The sequence below is a fragment of the Tachypleus tridentatus genome, chromosome 3, assembly GCF_004210375.1.
Source record: "Tachypleus tridentatus isolate NWPU-2018 chromosome 3, ASM421037v1, whole genome shotgun sequence".
In the NCBI taxonomy this organism is placed as follows: Eukaryota; Metazoa; Arthropoda; class Merostomata; order Xiphosura; family Limulidae; genus Tachypleus; species Tachypleus tridentatus.
Window position 1 is genome coordinate 43,317,575 of NC_134827.1, and position 15,151 is coordinate 43,332,725.

The following is a 15,151-nucleotide window of genomic DNA, read 5'->3' on the forward strand; positions in this document are numbered from 1 at the left end:
GAAGGCAGGTAGTCATCACTACCCACCGCCAACTTTTGGGCTACTCTTTTACCAACGAATAGTGGGATTGACCGTCACTATATAACGCCCCCACGGCTGAGAGGGTGAGCATGTTTGGCGCGACGCGGATGCGAACCCGCGACCCTCAGATTACGAGACGCCTTAACGCGCTTGGCCATGCCGGGCCTATAAAGAAGTAACTGAAAGAAATACAGTAAAACCTGTATAAGCCAGAAATTTGTACAAGTCGGAAATATGAAAATTTTCCAGCATTATGTAAAGATTTCTCTTATAAAAGCCCTCTATATGGTGGAACCTGCGTAACGCGGATAGAAAACTTACCTTCTCTATCAACAAGTAGGATTAGAACCTGAGTAAGGCGGAAAAAATGCTTTTGATTAAATATTAATTTCTTATTTAATTAATAATTTCTTAGATATTGATAAATTTTTGTTTAATTAATAATTATTTAAATATTAATGAAAGTTCGGACATTTTGTTACAGTAAATATTGGTTAAATATATTCTGTTCTTTTTGCTACCATCATTTTTGCAGTTAAATTAAACAAGGAATGAAACAAGAAAATAGGAATATTCTACTTTTTATAAATAATGTAATTTTTCATCCAAAGTTCAACTTTGAAATGTTCGTTTAGTCTTTCTACCTCCGTGTACAACATCAATTCTACAGCCACTAGATAATGGAATATACAGCGTATAAAACTGAAATACAGAAAATTGATGCTTCAGCATATTATTACAAACATAGACGACTGTAAGAGAGTGTTTGAAATGACCATGAAAATTGACGTGTAAGATGCAATTACATATTTAAGTCATTCAGTGAAATCCTTAAAAGATGAATGCATAATAAAAAGTTTTCGAAACTGGATTTATTCTTGATAATGGCGGAGATTCTGGAGAAGTTGTTTGTTATGATGATTATAGTGAAATCCAAACTCTGATTGAGAAGAATGATGCAGATGATTCTATGAACATAGAAAGTTTTGTGAATGTTGACAAGAATGTTTTAACAGAAACTGATGAAATTGATTTAAAATATATAATAGAATCTCAAGATAGTAACAGTGTGAGAGATGCAGAAGATGAACAAAATGGGAAAAGATAGTAAGGAAATAGAAATTCCTACTTCATCACAAGTGTTAAGTTATATTAACGCTATCAAACTGTAACGAAAAATGAATGGAGAAAATGAACTTCATGAAAAAGCCATAGAATTGGTGTTCTATTTTAACCGCATGAGAAAATCCATTAAAAAACTAAACAGTTAAAATTGGGCATTTTCTTCAAATAAATTTGATTAAGATTTTGTGGGCTTGTATATATATTTTGAATGTCTATTTTTGTTCTTATTCTAATAAATGTAACATAAACAGTATAATAACGTTATTCACAGACGTCTTACTTCTATTGAGTCAAGTAAGCATAACGTTCCGCTCAACAGTTATATATAATTAAGGAAATTCATATTCACTTTGTCTAAGCCATAAATTTTACTCTGTCCCGTGCGATTCCGCCTTAGACAGTTACAAAGAAAGTGTAAAGGGGTCACTAAGAATGAGATGGACCAGAGAAGACAGGTCACTAAAATTAAATAACGTGGACAAGGCCACATGTTAATATAGGTTCTACTTGGATAATAAGATCACCAGGTCGTTGATAAATCTTTAAAATGTGAAGACAATAACCATGTTAGTATAGGTTCCACATGGATGATGAGATTACCAAGTCGTTAATAAATATTTAAAATGTGAGGATAATAACCATGTTACTTTAGGTTCCACTTGGATAATAAGATCACCAGGTCGTTAATAAATATTTAAAATGTGAAGACAATAACCATGTTACTGTAAGTTTTACTTGTATAATAAAATTACCGGGTCACCAATGAAAGTTTAAAATGTTAGGACAATAACCATGTTACTGTAAGTTTTACTTGTATAGTACGATTACTAAGTTGCTAACGAATCTGAAAACACAAAGAGAATAAGCAGCTTTCTTCAGCATGAATGATAAAATAACTAGTGTACCAACGGATGTAAAATAATCAGATTTTATATCCAAATGAATGAATAACGAGTCTTCAATAGAGATCAACCAGATTACATCTTTTATTTGTTAATTGAACAAGATGTTGCTTGATGGTGAGCATGGATCCAAGAATCATTAAACAAGTAAATCAGGTTATGTGTACCAATCATTTTATTAAGATGTCCCTTTCCAGGTGAGGCAGAACAAACCTGTAAAAGGCTGTCTGGCCGCTTGAATAGAACTTTGGATTGTTACCACTTGTCGTAAATCCAAGGCCATCAAACTTAAATTGTCTGAATGCGTATGACCAACTAATGACTTTCAGATCATCAAGTGTGTCACTACCTTTGGCCAATCATCGTAACAGGACTTTCTCATGTCCTGCTTACTATTGTTTTTAAAGTGTAGGAACAGTTACGAGCAGCAGATGCAACCTCAGATTGAGCTTCTGAGGTTCAAAGAAATTCGAGGGCATGACAGTTTGTAGGAGAACAATCTGGATTTTATTTCGGAGTGATTTTCTAGAACAGTGGTAGTAGCATGCCTTCTTTGCTGTTTACTTAGTTAAACTAAACTTCCACCAGACAAAATAATCCGTTTTCCCGCTTCGCAAATGGTTTCACCATATCCTTGGCTTGAAAGGTTTTTGCCACTTTACAAGAGTACTACACTGAGGTTATGAAAACGAAGAGAAGCCTATAACCCTTCCACAAGCGACTAGTAACAGCTAGATCCTGTGTCATGCGTTATTGGGTTACGTAACTCAAAATAGTAATGTGAGTTGCACGTTCTACAAGTGGTACTAAGGTATTGAAATAGATTCGTTTTGTGTTTAATTATGGATTAACTAGTATTCCATTACAATTAAAACTTTAACACCCAAAAAGATGTTTCCATTACTGGTACGATGTTTCTAACTTCTGTACTGAAAAATGATTGCACCAAAAATGAAACGTTGTACCTGTTCTAAAACTATTTATTATTGCAAAAACTGCAACTCATGATATAAAGTTTTTACGAAAAGAAGCAGAGTAAAACTACTACGAAATTCTGCTGCTTGAAAATAATCTTATTTGAGAATCCGGAAGATTTGTCAAGCGTTCCCAGAGTAAGAAGAATATATGTAATTCGGTGAAGAAAGGTTGGCAAGCCTAAATATAATATTTGAGTTCATAAAGAAAATCCAACAAGTCTAAAGCTTGGTTTGATACGAGAATAATGTCAACATACTTAATATAATCTTTGGTTCGGAAAGATCGCAGTGTTGAATATATAAATAAAATCACGAAATTTAACGTAATGCTAGGTCTTTTAAGATCGTAATGTTGAAATTATAAAGAAAATCCAACAACCCTAACATAAAACTTAGTTTGATAAATTTATAATATTGGATGTAAAAATAAAATTCAACATGCCTACCCTAAATCCCAGTTTGATAAGATTATGCTGTTGGTTTTTCATATAATCTAGTAAGTCTGACATAAAGCTTGGTTTAGTAAGTTTATAAAGTCGAATCTAAAGAATTTGTTTGTTTTTTAATTTCGCGCAAAGCTACTCGAGAGCTATCTGCGCTAGCCGTCCCTAATTTAGCAGTGTAAGATTAGAGGGAAGGCACCTAGTCATCACCACCCACCGCCAACTCTTGGGCTACTCTTTTGCCAACGAATAGTGGGATTGACCGTCACTTATAACATCCCCACGGCTGAAAGGGCGAGCATGTTTGGTACGACCGGATGCGACCCCGCGCCCCTCCGATTACGAGTCGCACGCCTTAACGCGCTTGGCCATGCTGAACCTCTAATCTAAAGAAAAGAAAATTCAACATAAAGATCTGTTTGGTAAGATTATAACGTTCAACATATAAACAAAACTTACAAGCCTAATGTAATGTTCAGTTTATAAAGTATATCCGATAGGCCTAACATAAAACATGAGTTTGATAAAATTATAATGTTGGATATAAAAGAAAATCCAACAGGAGTAATGGATCCCAGTTTTGTAATCCAACATAAAGCTTTATTTGGTAAAATTATACCATTGAACTTATAAACAAAACTAACAATGTAATATTTGGTTTAGAAAGATCATAATATATAAAAAAGATCAACCTATTTAACATAATGATCAATTTGGTCAAATTATACTGACTTGTTTTATCTAATAAGCTTATAGTAAAACTTGGTTTCGTGAGATTATAATGCTAAATTTATATTTTTAAAAATCCATCACAAAACTCTATTTCGTAAGATTATAACGTTGAGTTTATGAGGAAAATTTAACAAACTTGATGTAAATCTTCATTTGATAATATTATAATGCTGTATGTAATAAAAATTCAGCAAGTTAATGTAAACAGTGAGATTACACTGTTGAATTTTTAATAAGCTTAACGTAAAGCTTGACTTCGTAAGATTGTAATGTTGGATTTATAAAAAACAAAATCCGTCATAAAGTTCTGTTTGGTGAAAATGTATCGTTACATTTTAAAGACAATTCAACAAACTAATGTGAAGTTTGTTTGGTAATGTTACAACTTTGGTTATGTAAACAAGACCTCATAAGCGTGACGTAATGCCTAAAGTTAGTTGTCTTGTAACAGAGGACCAATATGAACTTATGTAACTTGAACCTCTCCGATTTCTTGTAAGTTGTTTTTCTCTTTTTTTAACAGCCCAGCATGACCAAGCGTGTTAAGACGTGCGACTCGTAATCTGAGGGTCACGGGTTCGAATCTCCGTCGCACCAAACATGCTTGCCTTTTTAGCCGTGGGGGCGTTATAATGTAACGGTCAATCCCACTATTCGTTGGTAAAAGAGTGGCCCAAGAGTTTGCGGTGAGTGGCGATGACTAGCTGCCTTTCCTCTAGTGTTACGCTGCTAAATTAGCGACGGCTTGCGCAGATAGCCCTCGTGTATCTTTGCGCCAAATTCCAAACCAAAACTATTCTTCCTTCAATTTCAGCTGACGTTCTTCGTAGTACAATCTCTAACCCGACGTAGTATTGTTATTTAATAAGGTATTTGTTCTAGGATAGCTCAAACAACTTTAAACTTTGATATGTTTTCTACTGAATCGTTTTTGTAGTGCCATTCTTATGAAGGTGATGTAATAAAATTATTTAACACACCAACAGAAAAATGAATTTTTTTAAAACTACATCGTGTTTTATTTAGCTGTATCTTACGCCATCACGACTAACGCAGACTTGAATAGATATGCTTGAGTTAATCCTTTTAACTAAATTTAACTACAGTTAAAGTTAAAACACTCATTCAATCTGATCTCGGTATATGGGAAATAAGTTACAAGACAAACATATATATATTCGCAACGTTTGTTCTTTGGAAACCTAGGCTACCAAGTATGTATCGTTCACAGCAGAGGATTCTAAAGTGTCAACTTATTAGGGTTACATTTCTGTTGCTTCTTTATCAACTCAGTCCCATTTCCATCCATTGTTATAGTGTCCATCGTCGTGACTACCTTCTTTATAACTTGTATGACTATAGGACGGCCTCTTGATGTATACCCTAAAACAAAATAAATGTATCATTCGCCTTTCCAGTAAACAAATATACGAACAACTTACCATAAAGTACTTGTGTACAAAAGTATAAACCTTATTAACCTGATATATTTTCTATACAAAGAGTAAAAGCTCACTTACGGTACAGGAACCTCTATAGGCCTCTTTACAATAATTTCCTTGAAGACAGGAACTTTAACAGGAACTTTGATAGGCTTGGAGATCCTTATTATTTTATGAATTGGTACAGGAACGTAGTGAGGGACTTTTACTGGAAATGGAACGTTGACATATTTAGGTACTGGAATTGTCTTTACGATAGGAACAGGGTTCAGTCTGAGTACAGGAACAGGAATACCAATCGGAACTGGTCTACCCATGGGAACAATTTTAAAAATGGAGATTGGTTTAATCACAGGCACAACCTTGGATATTGTCCTTACGATAGGATATCTTACAGGAATTGGGACTTTTTGAGGAATGTGGACCACAAAAGGAACATGGACTTCTTTACTGATGGGTCCAGCGTGCAGCGGGGGAATATTCCAGTTGGATTCGCTTCCTTTGACCGTGGATGCTAACAGCAAACCCAAGCTGAACAATGTAGAAATAATATTTAGGAAGCTGGTGTTCATTTCTTAGCTGTGATTTCGTCTTGGAACGTGTGGCTACAGAGCAGAATTCTTCTTGTGTTTGTTTCAGGACCAACTATGAGATTGTTGGCATCACTATCATGATTGATCGGGTTTTAGAGGTTCATTCACCTGAGTCATGATGGAACACTCATCTTGTTCTGTCTGCTGATCGTTAGGGCCACAAGCAATGATTTCCTAGAAATTCTGGTGCCTTGAGGACTGACAAGTCAAGTTCATACAGAGGCGTTGACTTTGTATACTTCTGGCCTTAGTTATAAATGACGCATCAAGTTTTGCGGTAAACGTGTTTGGTTGTATACCGGGTTATTTGAAGAATTGTTTGCTTGAATGACATATCCCGTTATTTTCAACCATCCAGCTTTAGAAGGTTTGTGTTCTGAACTGTTCAAAGGTAAAAAATATATAAAAAATGATCGTGTTTGAAAATATCGAAACGAAGGAACACAAGAGAACATTAGAATTATAACTAGAAACATTCTGAACGGCATTTGTTCTCTTGAAAATAATTTACTGAACAAACTAATGAACAATAACTGGTGCTTAGTTTAAGCCTTATTCAACAAACACACATAAATCTATTCATTTATTTTCTAAAATAAGATATAAAACTAAGAAGAAAATAAACAGTTATTCAGGACACAACAAAACCTGTGTATATTAAACAATTCCACTACCACAAAACCTGCATACATTAGTACATTCCACTACCACAAAACCTGCATACATTAGTACATTCCACTACCACAAAACCTGCATACATTAGTACATTCCACTACCACAAAACCTGCATACATTAGTACATTCCACTACCACAAAACCTGCATACATTAGTACATTCCACTACCACAAAACCTGCATACATTAGTACATTCCACTACCACAAAACCTGCATACATTAGTACATTCCACTACCACAAAACCTGCATACATTAGTACATTCCACTACCACAAAACCTGTATACATTAGTACATTCCACTACCACAAAACCTGCATACATTAGTACACTCCACTACCACAAAACCTGCATACATTAGTACATTCCACTACCACAAAACCTGCATACATTAGTACATTCCACTACCACAAAACCTGCATACATTAGTACATTCCACTACCACAAAACCTGCATACATTAGTACATTCCACTACCACAAAACCTGCAAACATTAGCACATTCCACTACCACAAATCTTACATGGAATTTATAAAAAAAAATCAAATTAGACCAAAACACAACTTACGGTGTAAAATAGAACAAAACACAACTTACGGTGTAAAATAGAACTAGAAAATTAGAAGAAAGAAAAGCAAGTAAAATCAGCTGACATCTCTGGAGAAGGTAAGAAATCTTGGGGCCAGTTATAATGATAAACTTTAGATATATTAGAGATATGTATGTTGGGGCCAGTTATAATGATAAACTTTAGAAATATTAGAGATATGTATGTTGGGGCCAGTTATAATGATAAACTTTAGACAGATTAGAGAGATGTATGTTGGGGCCAGTTATAATGATAAACTTTAGACAGATTAGAGACATGTATGTTGAGGCCAGTTATAATGATAAACTTTAGACAGATTAGAGAGATGTATGTTGGGGCCAGTTATAATGATAAACTTTAGATATATTAGAGATATGTATGTTGGGGCCAGTTATAATGATAAACTTTAGATATATTAGAGACATGTATGTTGGGGCCAGTTATAATGATAAACTTTAGACAGATTAGAGACATGTATGTTGGGGCCAGTTATAATGATAAACTTTAGATATATTAGAGACATGTATGTTGGGGCCAGTTATAATGATAAACTTTAGACAGATTAGAGATATGTATGTTGGGGTCAGTTATAATGATAAACTTTAGACAGATTAGAGATATGTATGTTGGGGCCAGTTATAATGATAAACTTTAGATATATTAGAGATATGTATGTTAATTTGGGAGACATCTATCGTAAAGTTTATACTGCCAAATATATTGAACGTCTATATGTAAACTATTTTAGTTTTGTAACCAAACAAAATCCTGTATTAGACACACTATACAGGTATATATTGTTTAATATTTTAATTCCAAGACAAACATATTCAAAGTATGTTGTCATAAAATCGGTCAGACGCATATGTTATTATGGTTTTGCCTTCAGGGAGACCCCAAGCTTAAAGGCTTTGTTATTAGATAAATTAAACACATACACAGTTACGTTTTCTGATATTAAATTTTTATGTTACTTTAATATTTCTACAGAGCTTCCTAACACCTCGATATTCACCCTCCCCCCCTAAACGTTTTCCAGTCCAAACCAAAACAATAACTTTCTCTGTTTAGTTTTCACTCCTGCCATCTCTACACAAACGATCTGCTCTGCTAGTACGGCCTTGTAAATGTTAGTAATAGAAACACTCTGGTATCTGTAAATGTTTGTAGAGAAATGCTTTCTGTTAGTGTTGGTAAGAAAACACTTGCTTTCTGGAAACATTCAGTAAGATATACGTTCATGTAAATATTGGTAAGGAAACACTTACGTTCCTGGAAACATTCAGTAAGATATACGTTCATGTAAATATTGGTAAGGAAACACTTACGTTCCTGGAAACATTCAGTAGGATGTACGTTCATGTAAATATTGGTAAAGAAACACTTACGTTCCTGGAAACATTCAGTAGGATGTACGTTCATGTAAATATTGGTAAGGAAACACTTACGTTCCTGGAAACATTCAGTAGGATATACGCTCGCGTAAATATTGGAAAGGAAACACTTACGTTCGTCTCAATATTGGTCACGAACTATTCTTGTAAATATTGGTACAAAATACGTGTTTCTCTACTTGATTAAGAAAACTCACTGAAATACCCGTGAATATTAGTAACGACATCTTTTGTTGAAAGCTGAATATGTAGCTATTCTGCACCAAGAACCGTCAAATCAGTGATTGTTCGGTTAAAAGCCAGGGACTCATCATGACAATACAAGTGATTTCTTGACAAAGTGAGAGGTAACTCTTGTTGGGACACATCATGACAATGTAACTGATTTCTTGACAAGGTGAGAGGTAACTCTTGTTGGGACTCATCATAACAATGTAACTGATTTCTTGACAAGGTGAAAGGTAACTCTTGTTGGGACACATCATGACAATATAAGTGATTTCTTGACAAGGTGAGAGGTAACTCTTGTTGGGACACATCATGACAATGTAATTGATATCTTGACAAGGTGAGAGGTAACTCTTGTTGGGACACATCATGACAATGTAACTGATTTCTTGACAAGGTGAGAGGTAACTCTTGTTGGGACACATCATGACAATGTAACTGATTTCTTGACGAGGTGAGAGGTAAGTCAGTGAGTATTTGAATGTGGTTGACTCACCAAGTAAAGTCTGTCAAGCCCTAGCTCCTCCCCAGTGAGTATGTGAATGTGGTTGACTTACCAAGTAAAGTCTGTCAAGCCCTAGCTCCTCCCCAGTGAGTATTTGAATGTGGTTGACTAACCAAGTAAAGTCTGTCAAGCCCTAGCTCATCCCCAGTGAGTATTTGAATGTGGTTGACTTACCAAGTAAAGTCTGTCAAGCCCTAGCTCCTCTACACTATTGTCAAATCCTCACTTACCCATCGTCCATCGTGGAATTCTGTGATTCAGATTTATATTTAATTAAAGTGGAGCATCTTTCGTTTAAATCTAATCTTGTATTTCTTCCACACATTCAATTCCTCTAGTACTCATGTCTTCTGGCAAACTTCGAAGTTACAGTTCAGTAACGGCATGTTAAAAGAGTCACATGATACTATAATGTTCTACTATTGGCGGAGAGCTGATGCAGGATTATTTACATGAGATACGTGTGGGAGCTTTGGATTTTGACAGAGGGATGAAGACGACGTTTTTCAAAAGGTTCACGTGTAGAGGGCTGTACGAAACGAGAAAAGCTGATCTTGTGAGAAGGTGAAGTACCTCTCGGAAATACATTCAAGAAAATTGTAACTTTGCCAGAACTCTCAGGAGCATCTATAATTTCACTTGAACACAAAAATAAATTATCACAAAGAACACATATAAACGAACATATCGGAAAAGAAAATCAGATGTTATTAACGCCTGATTCCAATTTTATAATTAATAAAGTTTCTGTTATTTGCAAAAGCTTTCTCATGGTAATATGAAAGCATATGAACAAATCACAGATCTAATGTATATCTTATTGTTAAGCCATCTATTTAGTGTTAACATTTTTCTTGAAACAATAAACGTGATTTATGCTGCAAAATAAAGCAGTTTAAGAAAGAAATCTTTAATTACCCCATTTAAAATTATAGAATTCTCACATACTAAGTTAGTGCACATATCAGTTATGTCTTTTAAGATAATAATGATGGATATAGATTCCATAACTTTTTGTCATAAAGTTTAATTATTTTTTTAATTGAGTGAAAAGCTACACAAGGACTATCTATTTAAGAGTGCAAAATGAGAGGGAAGTTAGCGAGTCATCACCACCCCACACCAATTCTTCGACTATTCTTTTACCACCAAACTGACTGTTACATTATAATGTCCCGACCATGTCAGGTGTGACAGTGATTCAAACAGCGACACAACGATAACAAGTCGAGCTCCTGAAGCACTTGGCCATATGTTCTGAAAGAATGACACTGACACTTATGTCTTTCAAGTTAACACCTGATGATGATGTAGTAAAGGTGTAACCATGTAGAATCACTGCTAAATAACAACAACACAAACTTATAACACTACCAGTAACAAACAGAATCACTGCTAAATAATAACACAAGCTTATAACACTACCAGTAACAAACAGAATCACTGTACATAACAACAACACAAACTTATAACACTACCAGTAACAAACAGAATCACTGCTAAATAATAACACAAGCTTATAACACTACCAGTAACAAACAGAATCACTGCTAAATAATAACACAAGCTTATAACACTACCAGTAACAAACAGAATCACTGTACATAACAACAACACAAACTTATAACACTACCAGTAACAAACAGAATCACTGTACATAACAACAACACAAACTTATAACACTACCAGTAACAAACAGATTCACTGCTAAATAACAACAACACAAACTTATAACACTACCAGTAACAAACAGAATCACTGCTAAATAATAACACAAGCTTATAACACTACCAGTAACAAACAGAATCACTGTACATAACAACAACACAAACTTATAACACTACCAGTAACAAACAGAATCACTGTACCAGTAACAGAACACTGTACATAACAACAACTTATAACACTACCAGTAACAAACAGATTCACTGTACATAACAACAACACAAACTTATAACACTACCAGTAAACAACAACACACAAACTTATAACATCACTAACAAACAGAATCACTGCTAAATAATAACACAAGCTTATAACACTACCAGTAACAAACAGAATCACTGTACATAACAACAACACAAACTTATAACACTACCAGTAACAAACAGAATCACTGCTAAATAACAACAACACAAACTTATAACACTACCAGTAACAAACAGAATCACTGCTAAATAATAACACAAGCTTACAACACTACCATTAACAAACAGAATCACTGCTAAACAACAACACAAGCTTATAACACAACCAGTAACAAACAGAATCACTGCTAAATAATAACACAAGCTTATAACACAACCAGTAACAAACAGAATCACTGCTAAACAACAACACAAGCTTATAACACAACCAGTAACAAACAGAATCACTGCTAAACAACAATATAAGTTACAAACAATACCAATAACAGACATAAATCACTGCTATACATGAACATAGGCTTATAACAATACTACTAACAAACAGAATCACTGCTATACATGAACATAGGCTTATAACAATACTACTAACAAACAGAATCGCTGCTAAATAACATAATCTTCTTACCACAAGAGTAATATTGGTTGGTTGGTTTGGCATTGTATGACTCAAACAAGCAGGCTATCTGCGCCAAACATCTAGTAAAAAGTTAAAATTAAATTAAAATGAGTAAAATTCATAAAAGGATATTAAGGTAAAACAAAACGAAGTTTCATTTTTTGAATTAAAAATATAAATGGCATTAAATCCAATTTTTATAACTAGTCTACAGCAGTAAACTACAGTAGCACAAGTTGTAAAGGACTTTCTGTAGCATAACTGTAATTATCATAACTTGCCAGGAAGACTAATAGGTAAGTACAAAAACCACCATAAGTCACCTGAAGTTGACATTTCCAGTCAACTTCTGAGATATTTGACGTTATGGCTATTTTCAAAAAATAAAGTAATAACAAAAGTTTTTAAAGACTTGTAGCAAACTTTTAATAATAACTCGCCAAGATGATTAACGGGTAGTTCAAACAGCAGCGTTAGTCACCTGAAGTTGGCCTTTTTAGTCCTGGTCTCAAGTTATTTAATGTTACAGCCTGTTTCTAATTTCAAATCGAACTAGATAAACTGTGATTCTTAAAAGGGAGCCACATTAAAAATGTGTAATGTATAAATTAAAAACATTAAATGGTATTAAAAAGATTAATGGCCTTTAAAAAACTATAAATGTAACCATGGTGAACAGTGTCATCATCACCAATAACACTCTAATGTTATAGACAAACCTTGGGACAAACATGTTTAAAATGGTGCCAGCGTTGAGAATCATAAAGATGACAAGAAAGTAAAATGTGGCTTATCTGAGTGTTATACAAACTACACACTGGTGCATGTGGCTTATTGTAACCTTAGTGTTATACAAACTACACACTGATGCACCAGTTCTAGATAAAAGAAAACGATGTGTTAAAAAACTGTGACCAATGTGTAGTCTAGTTAGAACAACTTCCTCTTTCCGATCCTTACAAAAGCAAGTCCAATATAGGATTTTATTTGGAAAAGTTTGTTTTCACATTACTTACTCCAAGTCGACTGCCACCTGGCACGGAGCCGAGCCTTGAATATAAGACCATAGTCCATGTATGGAACAGGCACAGCAGTGACAGTGCCAGAGCAGATAGATTTAGCTGCGGTGTCAACAAACTCGTTCCCGCGAATACCAACGTGGCCCAATATCCAGAAAAACTGGATAGAAGTAAATATTAAAGAGAAATGGGTCAGTCAGTTTTGAATATTGGTGAGAACTAATATGAAGGAATTCCAGGGCCAGCAGAACACAAAGCGAGTCAGTATAAATACTGCAGTCTGAGTGATCCAGGGCAAGAGAGATGACGTATGAGCTAGCAGTGAACACAGAAGCTACAGAGAGAATTCTACATGCAATCACCAAACTACAACAAACCATGGTGGAGCTCACACAGTCACCTGATTTCGAACCATCTGTATAAATAGAAATGGAAGGATGGTTCGAAAGATGTTCAGCAAATAGCAGACAATATTTCCAATCAAGAGTGTCTGTTTTTCTGAGATTACTTAAAGATACGTCACATTTGGGGAGTGCAAGAAGCCATGATGGGATGGACTGACCAGTGGATACAGCAATGTCATCCAAGGACAGACCTCATTCATCCAACTGCGCCTGGATACGAAGGACAAAAAAAAAAGTATACATGTAAAAACAGCTCGTTTCGGTTGAGAATATTTTTTTACGTAGAGGAGCGAATAACGTTTCGATCTTCTTCGGTCATCGTCAGGTTCACAAAGAAAGGAAATTGACCGGAAGCTGATCACATGTTTGAAAGGAGTTGTGTAACTGAGTGTCGGAATGTATAGGGCGTGCTTAGATGTTTGAATACATAATTTTATATTATTTATTTTATTATTTTAATATAGGTATAAAGGTGATCTTTTGTATTGGTTTATTTTGGGTTTAAGTTGTTGTATAAGTAAGGCTTCCTTAATTTTGTGTTTGTTTATGTTTGTTTCTTTATTTAGTATTTGGGTGTTTTCTATGGTTATGTTGTGTTTATTTGACTTGCATTGTTGGAAAACGTGTGAAGGTGACTTTTTATGTTCTTTGAATCTGGTTTCCATTTTTCTACTTGTTTCTCCAATATAGAAGTCGTGGCAGTTATCACATTGTATTTTATAAATAATGTTGGTGTGGTGTTTGTCAGTGTAGTTTTTACATAGTATAAACCCCAGTTTTGTGCCTGGCCTTTGAATAAATATGATATTAACTGGAATGTAATATTTTGTTACTAGTTTTTGAAAAATGTGGGTTATTTTTCTGCTCATGTTGGGAATATATGGTATACAGCAGTATATGGTTTCGTGATTTTTTTATTCGTGAGATATATTTACTTTAGTTGGTTGATTTTGCTTTCTGTCTAGATGTATGCGTATAGTGTTTTATACGGTTTGTGGAGGAAACTTATTGATGTTGATGAAATATTGTTTTATTTTGCCTAATTTATCGTTAATTGTATCTGGTGAGCATAGTTTTATGAGATGCTTTGGTGAGGCGGAGGTACAAAGAAGATTCATGAGATTATGTATAAACTCTGAACTGGGGAAGTGCAGAAAGCCCTAGTGCAGAGACAAAGTCCTTGATGATCAATGGAGTCCAGCATCTTTAAGACCGAGGGTCTGGCAGAGATATAGACCAGTGATCCGTAGTCGAGTTTCGATGGAATAAGAATATATCTTTAACATAGAACATCGATCTGCACCCCAAGTGGTGGAAGAGAGTACATAGAGTATGTTCAGTGCTCTTGTTGTATATTTGACACGTAGCTGTTTGATGTGTGGTCAGCATACAGTCAGAGATAAGCCCCAAGAACTTTGTCTCAGGGACCACAGGCAGCACAACGTCGCCTATACGAAGTTCAAAATCAGGGTGATACCCCTTGGCTGCAAATGTTCATGCAAACGGTTTTAGAGGAAGAGAAGTTAAAGGCGTTTGCTGTGGTTCTCTTCTATAAACGA

The 15,151-nt window shown here is 34.8% G+C and overlaps 1 protein-coding gene across 1 annotated transcript; it reads right to left on the bottom strand.

Annotated features, from left to right (window-relative positions):
* Window positions 1–5,195: 5,195 nt before the first annotated feature.
* LOC143246059 (uncharacterized) lies at window positions 5,196–10,055 on the bottom strand. Its single transcript, XM_076492288.1, has 3 exons — window positions 9,856–10,055; window positions 5,721–6,616; window positions 5,196–5,583 (listed from the first exon to the last, which is right to left on the bottom strand). The coding sequence occupies exons 2-3, from the start codon at window positions 6,212–6,214 to the stop codon at window positions 5,490–5,492; spliced, it is 588 nt and encodes a 195-aa protein (XP_076348403.1). The 5' UTR covers window positions 6,215–6,616; window positions 9,856–10,055; the 3' UTR covers window positions 5,196–5,489.
* Between the last annotated feature and the right edge of the window lie 5,096 nt (window positions 10,056–15,151).

Excerpts from the sequence above, each read along its gene's own strand:
- LOC143246059 (XM_076492288.1), bottom strand. The coding sequence starts at position 6,214 with ATGAACACCAGCTTCCTAAATATTATTTCTACATTGTTCAGCTTGGGT. Across the intron at positions 5,584-5,720 it reads CCTATAGAGGTTCCTGTACC|GGTATACATCAAGAGGCCGT; the intron begins GTAAGTGAGCTT and ends ATTTTGTTTTAG.